Source organism: Panthera onca, chromosome E1 (assembly GCF_046562875.1).
Source record: "Panthera onca isolate mPanOnc1 chromosome E1, mPanOnc1 haplotype 2, whole genome shotgun sequence".
Classification (NCBI taxonomy): Eukaryota; Metazoa; Chordata; class Mammalia; order Carnivora; family Felidae; genus Panthera; species Panthera onca.
Window position 1 is genome coordinate 34,676,818 of NC_138352.1, and position 13,562 is coordinate 34,690,379.

General features: G+C 37.2%; 1 protein-coding gene across 1 annotated transcript in view; it reads left to right on the forward strand.

Annotated features, from left to right (window-relative positions):
* The window catches only part of NUFIP2 (nuclear FMR1 interacting protein 2), a 32,001-nt gene that overhangs the window by 7,933 nt on the left and 10,506 nt on the right, over nt 1–13,562 (forward strand). The window contains exon 3 of the mRNA XM_060646859.3: nt 12,473–12,505. Coding sequence (XP_060502842.1) covers nt 12,473–12,505 — 33 coding nt within the window. The remainder of the gene's footprint in view (nt 1–12,472; nt 12,506–13,562) is intronic.

The window sequence follows — 13,562 nt, forward strand, 5'->3', positions numbered from 1 at the left end:
TTGTAGGAACCAGGCTCTTGGGGTCTGTACTTTTCATAGCCCCAAAGCCTATGTTAAGAAAGGAATCCGGTATCTTTCAAGTTCCATGCGAATATGTTTTTTAGAATATGGTTTATTTGTATCTTAAAGATTTGCTGTATGGTATAACTTCTTTAAATCCCTACAGCAAATAATGAGGTTTAATGAATGATGTTTAAAACCTCAGTGTATTGGGAACACTTCCATCTCTCCCTCTTCTAATAGAAATCTATACCCCACGCGTGCAGACACACACCTAATACATGCTGCACATTCCGATTTTTAACAGTGGCTCATTTAGGCAGTGACTTGGAACTGCAGGGAAGGGGCAGCATATCAGCTAAGTGGAGATGAGGTAATTCCCATATTTTCCCTGGAAGAATCACTGCCTCAGAGATGAATAACAAAGCTATTTATGTGACTTTTAAGCAAATTACCTCTCTTCATACCTTTCCTTATCTGCAAACTGGAAGACATTTAGTAAAATGAACAGATGTACTTTTTCTGTTTTTCTTTAAAAAATGGGAGTAAATAGTAGTATTGCCTTGTGGCAGTTTAGGGGCAGAAATCCTGGCAGATGAAATTACCTGTCTTAACTTTTTTCTCCAGCACTGCTGTTTGGAAGTAAATGAGTTAAACAGGAAATGGATGTTTTTAGGAAAGTTAAGGCAAAACAATTGCTGAGTTTCTTAAGACTTGTGGTTAATTATAAGTTAAATCCTGCTGGGGAAGTTGGTGTTCTTGGTGTTATTTTCCGTGCCATCTGCCCTCCAGAGACCATTGGGAAATTTTACCTGTGTATTTTATACTGGTGGTCATTGTGTGAACCTGAGAGGATATCTGGTTATGTTCTTCCACAACATGCGAAAAATTCTGGGACAGGTTCCCTTAAATGGTTGGCTGGTGGTTTTATATAGATTTTTATTGTGAAGAATTGCAGGCCTTTTTAAATGGGAAATTAATTTCTATTTATTACTAGGTATTCTGTGTGCGTTTTCCCTATAGATGGGCTAACTAGATGTGAAATCAGTGGTATTTAGATAAGCTAAATGCCTCAACGTGGATGCAGTTTATATTTAGTTTTGTTGGCATTACTGAAATACTTGCTTTAGTTGAGTGCATCAATTTGACTTTTATATTTGGATATTGAAATTAAATTGATATTGATTGCCCAGCCTACCCCCAACCCCCAACAAATAATGTTCAGTTCAGTTAGGTCCCAAAGTGGCAGGTTCTTTGAATTACTGCCAAATGTGGATGGTTCATTAGGTCATTAATTTCTCTTTTCTTTGAATTTGTTTTAAATCACAACCTTTTGAAGATCTGAAGATCTTTTTCATAAGTGAAGGCTGGCTTATTATTTTTAAGTTGTCTTAAACTCTAAAGGAGGTAATAATCAGTTGGGCTTATTGGAATATCCTTTAAAAGGGCCACCTGTATTTTCTTGTACCTTCAGTGTAGTATTTTCTTTAAATGTTCAGAAGTAATCTCTTGGTTAAAGTTAAGCTTAGAAATGGAAGTTCTCTGCATACTTCCCAACTTCAAAAATAAGTCCTTCAATTTTATTTGGAAATAGGTAAGAACGTGCTTGGTATCAGTTCTGTAGGAATACTGCATTTTTTAGGTTAAACATTATTTGCAGCCTTAGAAGTACTGCAGATTTTTAAAAAATCTGTTCAGTATAATTGAGGAGATGAAAAAAAGATACAATGAGGCATAAAAAAGGGATTGATGAGAATTCTAGTTCTTGGGATTTTTCTTTTACCTTTTGACACGTTATGGTGTAAAGTTTTAAGAAACAAGAGGGTTAATCTTTCTATTACCTGGGGGAATAGTGTACCATTACATAGCAGTATTAATATTGACTGTGAGATGTAGGTCCTATTTTCTTTTGATTTCAAGTGGCACTTAAGAGGCAAACTTTAAAGTGATACCTTTTTAAGTTGATTATGAAAAAAATTATATTCTAAGTTTTAAATTGATTATAAAAGATTTATATTCTAAAGTGGAACCTGTAACGAACCCCAGTGGACTCCTCATCCAGCCTGAACATTTAAATAGCATTGTCATTCTTGTTTACTTATCTACGTTCACACTTCTTTTGGTAGGAGTTTCTTTTTTTTTTTTTTAATTTTTTTTTTTTTTCAACGTTTTTTATTTTATTTTTGGGACAGAGAGAGACAGAGCATGAACGGGGGAGGGGCAGAGAGAGAGGGAGACACAGAATCGGAAACAGGCTCCAGGCTCCGAGCCATCAGCCCAGAGCCTGACGCGGGGCTCGAACTCACGGACCGCGAGATCGTGACCTGGCTGAAGTCGGACGCTTAACCGACTGCGCCACCCAGGCGCCCCTTTTGGTAGGAGTTTCAAAAACAAATTCCCGGTATCCTAACATTTTGCTAGTTGACACTTTAGTTATGTTAGAGTGATGGCTTTTAATGCACATACCCAAGACATAGAACATGTCTAACATTAGACCCTAACTTTTTGAGGTGAATCTTTGATTTTGAAATAATCATTTGAAGTTATTGATTTGAAAAAGTCATTTGAAGCCAAGTCTGTTGAAATAAGGTAGGTTGATGTGAGTTGTGTGTTTGGTCAAAGTGTTCGTTTAAACGGGTTGATTTACCATGCCTAATACTGCACTGAAGGTTATCAAGCATTCAAAAAGCATTTATTTTTGTGTGTGTGTGTGTGTGTGTGTGTGTGTGTGTGTATGTATTTATGTTAACATCTTGCTATTTTGGAATATTCATTAAAAAATAATTTGAGGGTCGTCTGGGTGGCTCACTGGGTTAAGTGTCTGACTCTTGGTTTCGGCTCAGGTCATGATCTCGCTTTTCCTGAGTTCAAGATCTGTGTTGGGCTCTGGTCTGTCAGTGCAGAGCCTGCTTGGGATTCTCTCCCACTCTCTTTGCCCTTCCCCTGCTCGTGCTTGCTCTTTCTCTCAAAATAAATAAACTTAAAAAAAAAAAAGATAATTTGATAGGTAAATTATACCCAGCATATAGAGATGCGAGGGAGATGAATATGGTAAGATATAATTCTTGATAGTTGAGGTGAGTTAACATCAAAGTTATCTAGTATAAAATATCCCTGAGGTAACACTAAGCTACTACATGAAATTTTAAAAATTTATTTCTCTGTTACTTCCATAGGTTATTGGCATAAATTATTTGATTCACTAGATCTAGGCTACACCCTGGAATAAAAATGTATTTTAACTCTAGGTGGTTCTAATTGCCTGCTAGGATTGGGAACTCCTGAGTCTAGAGAGCTTTCCTCAGCTTAATCCTTTTTTTCTTTTCTCTGCCGCAGTTGTGCAGTAATAATTTGTGTGTGTGTGTGTGTTTTCCTTTCCCTTAAGATGTACTTATTATAGGCAAAGTACTTTGCTTAGTTGAGGAAGATTTTGACAGGGTGAGTCTTTTTCTTTGAAGAGCTTAAGTAAAGGAGAAAACAATACACAAGTTTATAAGGCAAGATTTGAGTGTCATGGATATAAATAACTAGAAGCTTTTTTTTTTTTTTTAACGTTTATTTATTTTTGAGACAGAGAGAGACAGAGCATGAACGGGGGAGGGTCAGAGAGAGGGAGACACAGAATCCGAAACAGGCTCCAGGCTCTGAGCTGTCAGCACAGAGCCCGACGTGGGGCTTGAACTCACAGACCGTGAGATCATGACCTGAGCCGAAGTCGGGCCGCTTAACCGACTGAGCCACCCAGGCGCCCCTACTAGAAGCTTTCAACGGAGGGAGAATTTCTAATGGAATAAAGGTGGGAAGAGTAAGTGCAGGCAGGGTATGTTTTCATTGACGCAGCATCATTTAAACTGGGTTTTGATGGGTGGGGAAATGCAAAGAAGAGGAAGATAATAGATAAGTTGGAGAACCTGAGTAGATGTAAATGTTGGAAGGGATCCGCTTTGGATGTGGTGAGGAAATATAAAAGAGAAGGAAGGTAAGTTGCTGCCAGATCATCAGATCAGTCTGGAGGCAGTGGGGGAGCTGCTCAATATCAGTGATAGGCTGGTGAGATGGAAGTAACTTAAACACAGGGATTTTAACACTGCTATTCCCAGTTCCTGTGTACCTGAAAAGATCAGTTGTCATTTTTAAGCCTGGGTTTCCTAATTTATAAGTATATCAGTCTTTGTTTTATTCTATCAGATTGTACTACAGTGTTTCAGAAATTGAGTTGAGGGGCACCTGGGTGGCTCAGTGGGTTAAGCATCCGACTCTCAGGTCATGATCTCACGGGTTCATGAGTTTGAGCCTTGCCCTGGAGTCCTTGCTGATAGCACAGAGCCTGCTTGGGATTCGGTCTCTCCCTCTCTCTGCCCCTCCCCTGCTTACTCCCTTACTCTCTCAAAATAAAAAATAAACTTTAAGAAATGAAAATAAAAGTTGAGTTAGTATTAAGTAATTGACTTACAGATCTGCTTTCTGGTAGGTTATTGTGGCCAATTTGTTGGGTATATTGAAAGCCATTTTTCTGATGAACTCTTGGAATAAATAGTTCAGGCAGAGAAATGACAAAAGGTTTTCCCTTTTGTATTTGCAGTCAATGTGAATGTATTATTTACCTGAAAATACACATTTACTTTTTAAAAAGAAGGTTTATGAATGGAGGAACTGGTAAATACTTCTTATATGTACAGGGTGTGATGAGACAGGAGACAAGTTATGGTTAGTCCATAAAAGGGAGAGGGGAATTATGTATACAGTTTTTAGACTTTTGTTCATAGATCTGAATACTAAATTTTCTCCTTTAAACACAATGCTGAAGAAATATTTTTACCTTTACTGCATTTTGCTCCATGATTGCTTATGGCATCACAGCTATCTTACAATTTTATTAACAATTGCCTGCAGATTTGACTTTGGTTTCAGCCCTAGTTCAATTTCCTAGATTGGGGAAGGATCCTTTTTTCCGCCCTCTCTCTAATATGGGACATATAGGAATGTTTGTAATAAGTAATTTAATATGGTTGTGAGATCCTTTCTTTTGCCAGTGACTTAACCATTTTAGTATCTATATAAGATGCTTGATTTCTCATTAAGTGTGTTTTATGAGTGTAATAATTATGAATTTACTTGGGTATTAGTCAAAAAGGTAGCTTACCAGGAATTTATGGAAGGTAAAATTTAATCCTCAGATTTTAGTAGCTTACCTCCTGAAGGTGAGGGAAGTAACCATCCATGCTATAACAGCAGAAATGGTCTATTAGTATCTTAGTAGTAGCAGTTTCATTCCGAGCAACTTGAATTTGATATTTTACCTTAAAAGTAAACTGGATTAGAATAAGTATAGCAGTAGAAATGAACAAAACCCCTCAAGCTCCAAGTTTCTAACGTATATATTTAGAGGCGGTCAAGACAGTTCTGTTTAGTCTTTAGCTCCAAATTGGGAATGTAAGATTGAAATTGCTGGGGTGAAGAGTTCATTAAGCATCTCCTGAAAAGGTGATGACTTCTAACTAAGTACTTGAGTCAAATTTACTTGAAAATAAGCTGTTACCAGAGTGCCTGGCTGGTTCAGTTGGTAGAGCATGCACCTCAGTCAGTCCTTAGGGTCATGAGTTGGAGTCCCATGTTGGGAATAGAAGTTACTTAAAGTTTATTTTATTAAAAAAAAATTAATGTTTATTTTTGAAAGACAGAGTGCAAACGGGAGGGGCAGAGAGAGGGAGACACAGAATCTGAAGCAGGCTCCAGGCTCAGTGCTATTGGCACAGAGCCTGATGTGGGGCTCAAACTTAAAAAACTGAGATCATGATCTGAGAGCTGAAGTCAACGCTTAAACAACTGAGTCACCTTGGTGCCCCTTACTTAAGTTTTTTAAACATTTATTTATTTTGAGAGATCCCATGTGAGTTGGGGAGGGGCAGAGAGAGAGGGAAAGAAAATCCCAAGCAGGCTCTGTGCTGTCAATGTGGAGGCCCAACTGACTTAGCCACCCAGGCACCTCTAAAATTTATTTTAAAAAAGAAAATAAGCTGTTAATTCTCTATGGGTATAGTCAAAATGGAAAAGGAAAGGGTGAGAAGTTTCTGGCAGCCTTCTTTGCAAAAGAATAGGGAGGTACAGTGGACTGGTTGGGAAAGGAAATCAGAAGAGCAAAAAACATGGTGGTGAGATAGCCAGTAATCATCAAAAATTGGGTAAATCTGGAATAGAAGAGGGAAAAGTAGAATTTAATAATGTCACTACCCCTGCTGAATTTTACAGAATTTGTTCTAAATGGCTTGAATAAGGATTGGAAGGCAAGATCCATATTGATCTGGGGATATTTAATTATGGGAGTCTTCTTTTTGACCTTATATATTTTGTTTGTTTGTTTTTTTGGTGTGTGTGAGGGGGAACCTGTGCTTCTTAAAAGTAAAAATAATAATAATAAGCCTCAAGTTGGCTTTAACCCTCTTAGCTTGTCTTTTTCTTTGAAGAATTGAAAGCTGAAATTTTGACTGGACCACATGAAATGACTGTTTTTGTAGGTCACAGAAGGTTGAATATCAGTTTCAAATGGGCCTACCTAATACTACTTTGTTCTATTATTACTTCCTGATGACTGATTTACAAGTGGTATTTCATTCAAAATCAATATTCACATATGGCACCAAGCTCTGTGCAAAGCAATCGTGTTAATTAGATGAAATAAGGATTCATGTCATTAAGGTCTAATAGGGAAACATACATGGAAAGAAATATATTACTAGTGTGATTGCTCTGTAGAAAAAATATATAAAATACACTTGGAACATAGAGAAACCCTTAAGGTGGGTGGTGGGGTCAGGGTAGGCTAGTCAAGACTCAAAAGAAGTGGAACCAATTTATTGATGTACACCTGTGTCCAGTGCTAGAAATGTAATACAAGACAAACAGATTCATTCTCCCTGTAGGCAGTGAGAATCCACTGAAGTGTTTTGGTCACTTTCAGGTTTGTATTTTATTTATTTAAAAAAAATTTTTAATGTTTATTTATTATTGAGAGACAGAGCATGAGCATGGGTGGGGCACAGAGAAGGGGAGACACAGAATCTGAAGCAGGCTGTAGGCTCTGAGCTGTCAGCACAGAGCATGATGCAGGGCTTGAACTCATGAACTGTGAGATCATGACCTGAGCCAGTCAGTCGCTCAACCAGTTGAGCCACCTAGGCGCCCCTCAGGTTTGTATTTTTAGAGGAAAAGAATGTTAGCCATGGTGTAGAAGATAGAAGGTAAGGCCCAATTAAGGGCAAGAGAGACCTGTTAAAAGATTACACTGCAGAAATGTTCTGTAAGATACCATTGCTTGAACCAGGCAGTGACATCTGGCTAGAAAAAAAGAGGGTGACTAGAAAGTTAAGTGTCTTAACTTTGAGTAAGGATTGCAGTAGTTGAACACTCCCTCCCTAAATTCTCTAATTTGCATTTCCTTAACAACCCACTTTCCTACTTTGTACATCTTCAGCATAACCTTCCTTATATCATTCTCTTTTCCTCAAAGGTTTATGTTCTTTTGGTCTCCTTTTCATGCTACTCAAACTCCTGGGTAATCTCATCCAATTCTGCTGCTGTGTGTTAAGCTCGAAACTTCAATTGCTTTTACTCCTTGAGTTCAGACCATGTATATTCAGCATCACCGCTCCCAATTCTTTGTATATGAAATGGAATTCCAAACCCTGATTGTTAGGTTATATAGATCCTGTCTCTAACATATCCATTTTTTCCTTTCCATCTCTAATACAGCTGTCCTAATTTCTTCACTTTTGCAGTAACATTTACTGGGCTCTTTTTCTGTACAGTAGTCCCACCTTATCCGTGGTTTTGCTTTCCGCGGTTTCAGTTGCCCACGGTCAACTGTGGTCTGGAAGCAGATGATCCTTCTGAATCGTCAGAAGGTCAGTAGTAGTCTAATGCTACATCACAGTGCCTATTGTCATTCATCTCACTTCATCTCATCATGTAGGCATTTTTTCATCTCACATCATCACAAGAAGAATGTAAGTACAGTACAATGTTTGAGAGAGAGCCCACACTCGATATAACCTTTTTTTACAGTGTATTGTTATAATGGTTCTATTTTACTGTTAATCTCTTACTGTGCCTAATTTATAAATTAAACTTTATCATAGGCATGTGGTATGTATGTATAGGAAAAAACTTAGTATATATAGCGTGTGATACTATTTGCAGTTTTAGGCATCCACTGGAGGGGAGGGTCTTAATGTATCTCCTGCAGATAAGGGAGAGGACTACTGTATTGTCATTTCATCCATACTCTAGTTGAAACTTCAGTCATTACTAATATTTAGTACAATAATCTCAGATCTCTTCAGTGACTTCCTTCACCTATATGATTAAACAGTAAACTTTCCTTCATTTGTGCCTTTGTGCTGTCCCCCGAATAGCAGAATAGCATTTATCTGTGTGTATATCTTTCATTCTTAGTGACTTTCAGCTCTGCTCCTGAATCTTGTTTTTTCTAAATCTTTTTGTCTTAGTGACTTCAGCCTTACTAAATTAATTGTGACCACTAAAGCATAGATCAGTAAACTTTTTATGTGAGTGATCAGATAGTAAATATTTTAGGCTTTATGAGCCATAGGGTCTCTCCTTGGAATTCTGGTTACTTGATTCTGCCTTGTACACAAAAACAGTCATGGGTAATATATAAAATGGAGGTGGCTCTCTTCCATAAAACTTTATTTGCAAAGATAGAAGTCAGTTTTGCTGACCCCCTGCTTTTAGCACACCTCATACTTTAATATCACCAAGCTTTGTCCATGCTGATGCTTCTACCTAGAAAAGTTGTATATTCTATGAAGTTTACAGAGGCAGAGCCTTTGTTTTTGCGTCTATATTCCTAGCCCCTAAATAGTACTTTTTAATCCACTTAGAATTTAGGATTTTTAGGTTATTGGACATTTATGGTAGGGAGCTCTGTAGAAAGTAATCTGCTTTAGAAAGTTGAATGTTAAATTTTCTTCAGTAACTATTTGCATAATTGGGTACTGGGATCCAACTCTAACAAAAACTGGGAAGTTAAAGACCGGGGTGGGGAGCATTATTAAAAGTAGAAAGATTAATTACTGTGTAATGATTTTGTATAGTTGGATGTATCTTACTCTTCAACTTCTTTCTGTTGGGGTAATTAAAACAGTTACACAGAGTAACTCATTTTATATTTAGAATCTGCATTAAGACTTGTAATTTAAAAGAGGGCAAAATGTAATTTACTTCTTTCCTATATATTCTCTCTTACTAGCTTCTTGTTAGCCTTAGTAAGGTTGTTTAAGCATAGCAAGTAAACATGCAAATAGTATTTGATTTATTTCCCTTTCTTTTTGATTCATGGAAACTTGTAATTCTAATCAAGGAAATCAAGTTGCTACTTGTTATAGAAGTATTTAATATTAAATAACTAGAAGGGGAATTGCATTCATTTTTCAGTTCAACACTTAAGATAATGCTGATTTATTTCTTGGCCAGAAGCTAAGTTGGCCCATGGCTAATTTTTAGCTAGGTCATATGGCTCTTTCCTCTTCTCAAAAGGCATAATCAAATTCACTATTCCAGAGCCCTGTTTGAAGGTAATAAAACTTTCTTACCAGAAATCATTTAAAATCTATATATTTAAAACCTAAAGCTGAATGTTCTGGTTTAAGCTAAGGAAACGTCTTCAATCCAATAAAGAAATTGGGTGACTGGAAATAGTTATTTTCATTTTTACTCTAACATTTATATGCTTGCCTTTAAAGTAGTATAGTTGTTACTGTGACAATCTTGAGTGTTGTCCCCTCCCCCCCCCCCCCCCAAAAAAAAAAGATGGGAGGGGAAGGGGCAGGTTGAGGTTTGTGGTGGGGAAGAGAAAAGGATATTTTACAGCTTAGGGGGCTAAAATGAAAAGTTTTTGTTTTTCTAAACATACAACTAAATAATATATTTTTACATTAAGCAAACTTAACAATGAGCATCAGGTAACCGATGCATACAGAACTTGGGGATTTATTTGTTGCAAAATGTGAGATTTCTGTACTTTCACTAAAAAATGTTTGTTGAATTAGTTTTTTTGAAGATAGGTCAACAAAGGAAAGGCTTACTTATCTTTGGACTTAAAGCTCTTCTGAGGTACAGAAATTTGTAGGATAACAGCTCTAATGACCATTTCAACTATTCCTAATTGTCTAACACTAATAGAATTAGAAATTATATTAAAGTGATAGATATGAGTGCCATGACTAGAATAGCCTTTTCTGATTTATGTTCTTTTTTCCTGATTAGATTGATTACAATTCTCTCTCCTTAGACCTAGGAGACTTTTCCTGCCAATCTTTGGATGGGCCTCTGTCCAGCGATTAAAAGCCCATAACATCCATCTAAGCTCTTGGACCAAGTGACAACTAGTGAAGTACTTCCCGGTTTTTGTTTTATCAGGCACTTGTTGTGATACTTTGAATGCAATTTTATCTGGATAATTACTTTGATTTTTTTGAATAATTAACCTATTGGTCCAAACATCCAATTCTGATAAATTTTCAAAACTTTAAAAGTGTTTTTAGGAGTGAATACCATGAGGAGTACAGGGAAGTAGGGAGAATGTGATTCTACCATTCTTTGCCTCCAACCGTAAACATAAAATAAAAAAAATAATTTTAGATTTATATACTTTTAGCCCTGGGGAGGGATTATGTTGTATCTTTTTTTTTTTTTTTTAATTTTTTTTTTTTTTCAACGTTTTTTATTTATTTTTGGGACAGAGAGAGACAGAGCATGAACGGGGGAGGGGCAGAGAGAGAGGGAGACACAGAATCGGAAGCAGGCTCCAGGCTCCGAGCCATCAGCCCAGAGCCTGACGCGGGGCTCGAACTCACAGACCGCGAGATCGTGACCTGGCTGAAGTCAGACGCTTAACCGACTGCGCCACCCAGGCGCCCCAAGGGATTATGTTGTATCTTAACTGTAACCTATGTCCAGATATATCCTATCTTAATGAGCTTCAGTTTTATTTTTCTTTAACTGTAATTGGTCACTGATAAATTATATAGAAAACAATTACACAGAATCCAGTAATAGAGAATAAAATAACTTTTTTTTCTTTTAAAATGGTAGTTGTATGGCCATGGGAAGAGCACTTATTCTCAGTCATAGTTATAGTTCATTCTTACTACTAAGTTGTCTTTGTTTACATTGTAAATCTCTTAATAGGGTATTTCCTTTCAAAGTCCCCATTCTTAGGTGCTTGTGGTATAATAGTCATCTTCTGTCTTATGCATCAAGCCTTCAAATAAGCCATCTGTGAAGCTTTCTGGTATGCTTCCAGATACAATTTTTCTTGCTTTTTCTCTGTCACTACAGTTTGGTCATGTACATATTTTCTTTGCTGTGGGATATCAAAGTAATAAGCACCTTGTAGATAATCATATTTGAATGGAATTGGAGCAAATGAGGATTGTGTGTTACTAATAAAGGAGTATGGATTAGCATTTTGACCTTATGGGTTAAAAATAAGAGTAGGGCTAGGAGCGCCTGGGTGGCACAGTCAGTTGAGCTTTTGACTGTCGGTTTCAGCTTGGGTCATGATCTCAGGGTTTGTGAGTTCGAGCCCCGTGTTGGGCTCTGTGCTGACAGCGTGGAGCATTCTTGTGATTCTTTCTCTTCCTCTCTCTCTGTCCCCTGCTCATGCTCGCTCACTTTCTCAAATAAACTTAAAAAAAAATTAAAAAAGAAAATAAGAGTAGGTGTAGTTTGAAGAACAGAACCACTTGCCTATAGCAAAGAGTTAGGTAAAATTTTAATAAGGTGTTTTAAGCATCATACTTAATTAAATTTGGATGCTTCATTCAGAAGACTTGGGTAGCTCATTGGGTTATGATGGGTTGCCAAAAAATACTTCAGGGGCACCTAGGTGGCTCACTCGGTTAAGCATCCGACTTAAGCTCAGGTCATGATCTCATGGTTCATTGGTTCAAGCCCCGTGTTGGGCTCTGTGCTGACAGCTTGGAGCCTGGAGCCTGCTTAAGATTCTGTGTCTCCCTCTCTCTACCTCTCCCCCATTCATACTCTGTCTCTCCTTCTCTCCCCAAAATAAGTAAACATTAAAAAAATTTTTTTAACCTCATTTTTAGTAATAATGAGCTATTATAGGAAATATTTTATCTATAGAATTCTTCTGCATATCTTTGCTATTTGTGTAGACAGAATTGCTCTCTTGGTAGTTTGATTTCAGATAATTATTGACTATCTATAATCAACCCTTAAGGTAATCTGAAGAATACTTCTTGAGAATTCCAAGAGAATAAGAATGTCATGTCTGAGATTTAGCAGAACTGTGCTATTTCAACCCTACCTCTATCTCGGCAATAACCAGTCTAGATTTTTTAGGTTTAAAGTGGAAAGCATAGCTTTAAACTTTGCTCTGTAAAACTTACTGTATAAAATAATCTGCCTGTTTTTTTTTTTTTCTTTGCAGAAATGGAATCTGTTTGGAATTTGCAGAAGCAAGGTAAGAATAGTTAGGTTACCTAAAATGTTAGTACTAATGACTAACTGGGTTATGTTTGGGTGGTAATAACATGGAATAGTTCACCTACCAAGTGAATAGTCTTTGTATTTTGAATTATTTATATCCGGGGAAACACTATAAGTGAAACAAGAATGTATGAAAATACTCTTTACTTGTTAGGTGAAGAAGCTACATTTTTCCCTCCTCTGTGAAAGTAAGAACATAAATATTTTTAATCTAGGAAACCAACATGAATAAGTGTTTCCACTTATAGCCATTCTTTATCTGTTTTGTGTGGTAGACAAGTGGTAGCCCAAGAACTGAAATTCATGGTTCAGAAAAATACTAGCTGTCTTAGAAACCTTATTTGGGCTGTATATTCTCTGAAATAATAGATGGTTAAAAATCTTGGGGCACCTGGGTGGCTTAGTCGGTTGGGCATCCGACTTCAGCTCAGGTCACGATCTCGCGGTCCGTGAGTTCAAGCCCCGCGTTGGGCTCTGGGCTGATGGCTCAGAGCCTGGAGCCTGCTTCCGATTCTGTGTCTCCCTCTCTCTCTGCCCCTCCCCCGTTCATGCTCTGTCTCAAAAATAAATAAACGTTAAAAAAAAAATCTTAAGAATAGCAAATTAGCTTCCTTTATAAACTACAAGTATAAGATGTGAATAGCAAGAAGGCAAAGGGACTGAATAATTCACATCTGGGATATTTGGAATTTTCAAAAATTTTAAATTGGTTATAATTATGTGCTTTTCCAAATATTAAAATGTGGTAGCTTTGGAATACCTGAAATAAAGTTTTAGCCTGGAGAACTAATAGCTAATACATTTGGGCTTTCAGAACCCTGTAGCTGAATTGCATCCTATTTCCCATCTACTTTGCTAGTTAATATAAATGAGAGATGTTATTATGTAAGCTAGAAAGTGGCAAGATTAAATGTAGGTTTCCCTGATTTCCCCCCAGCATTGTTCCTCCTTCCACCTCTCTCTTGTACTTAGGCCAGGTCTTTTGTCTAACACAGCTGTGGCCTGAATATAACTAGCAAGCTCTTAAATTA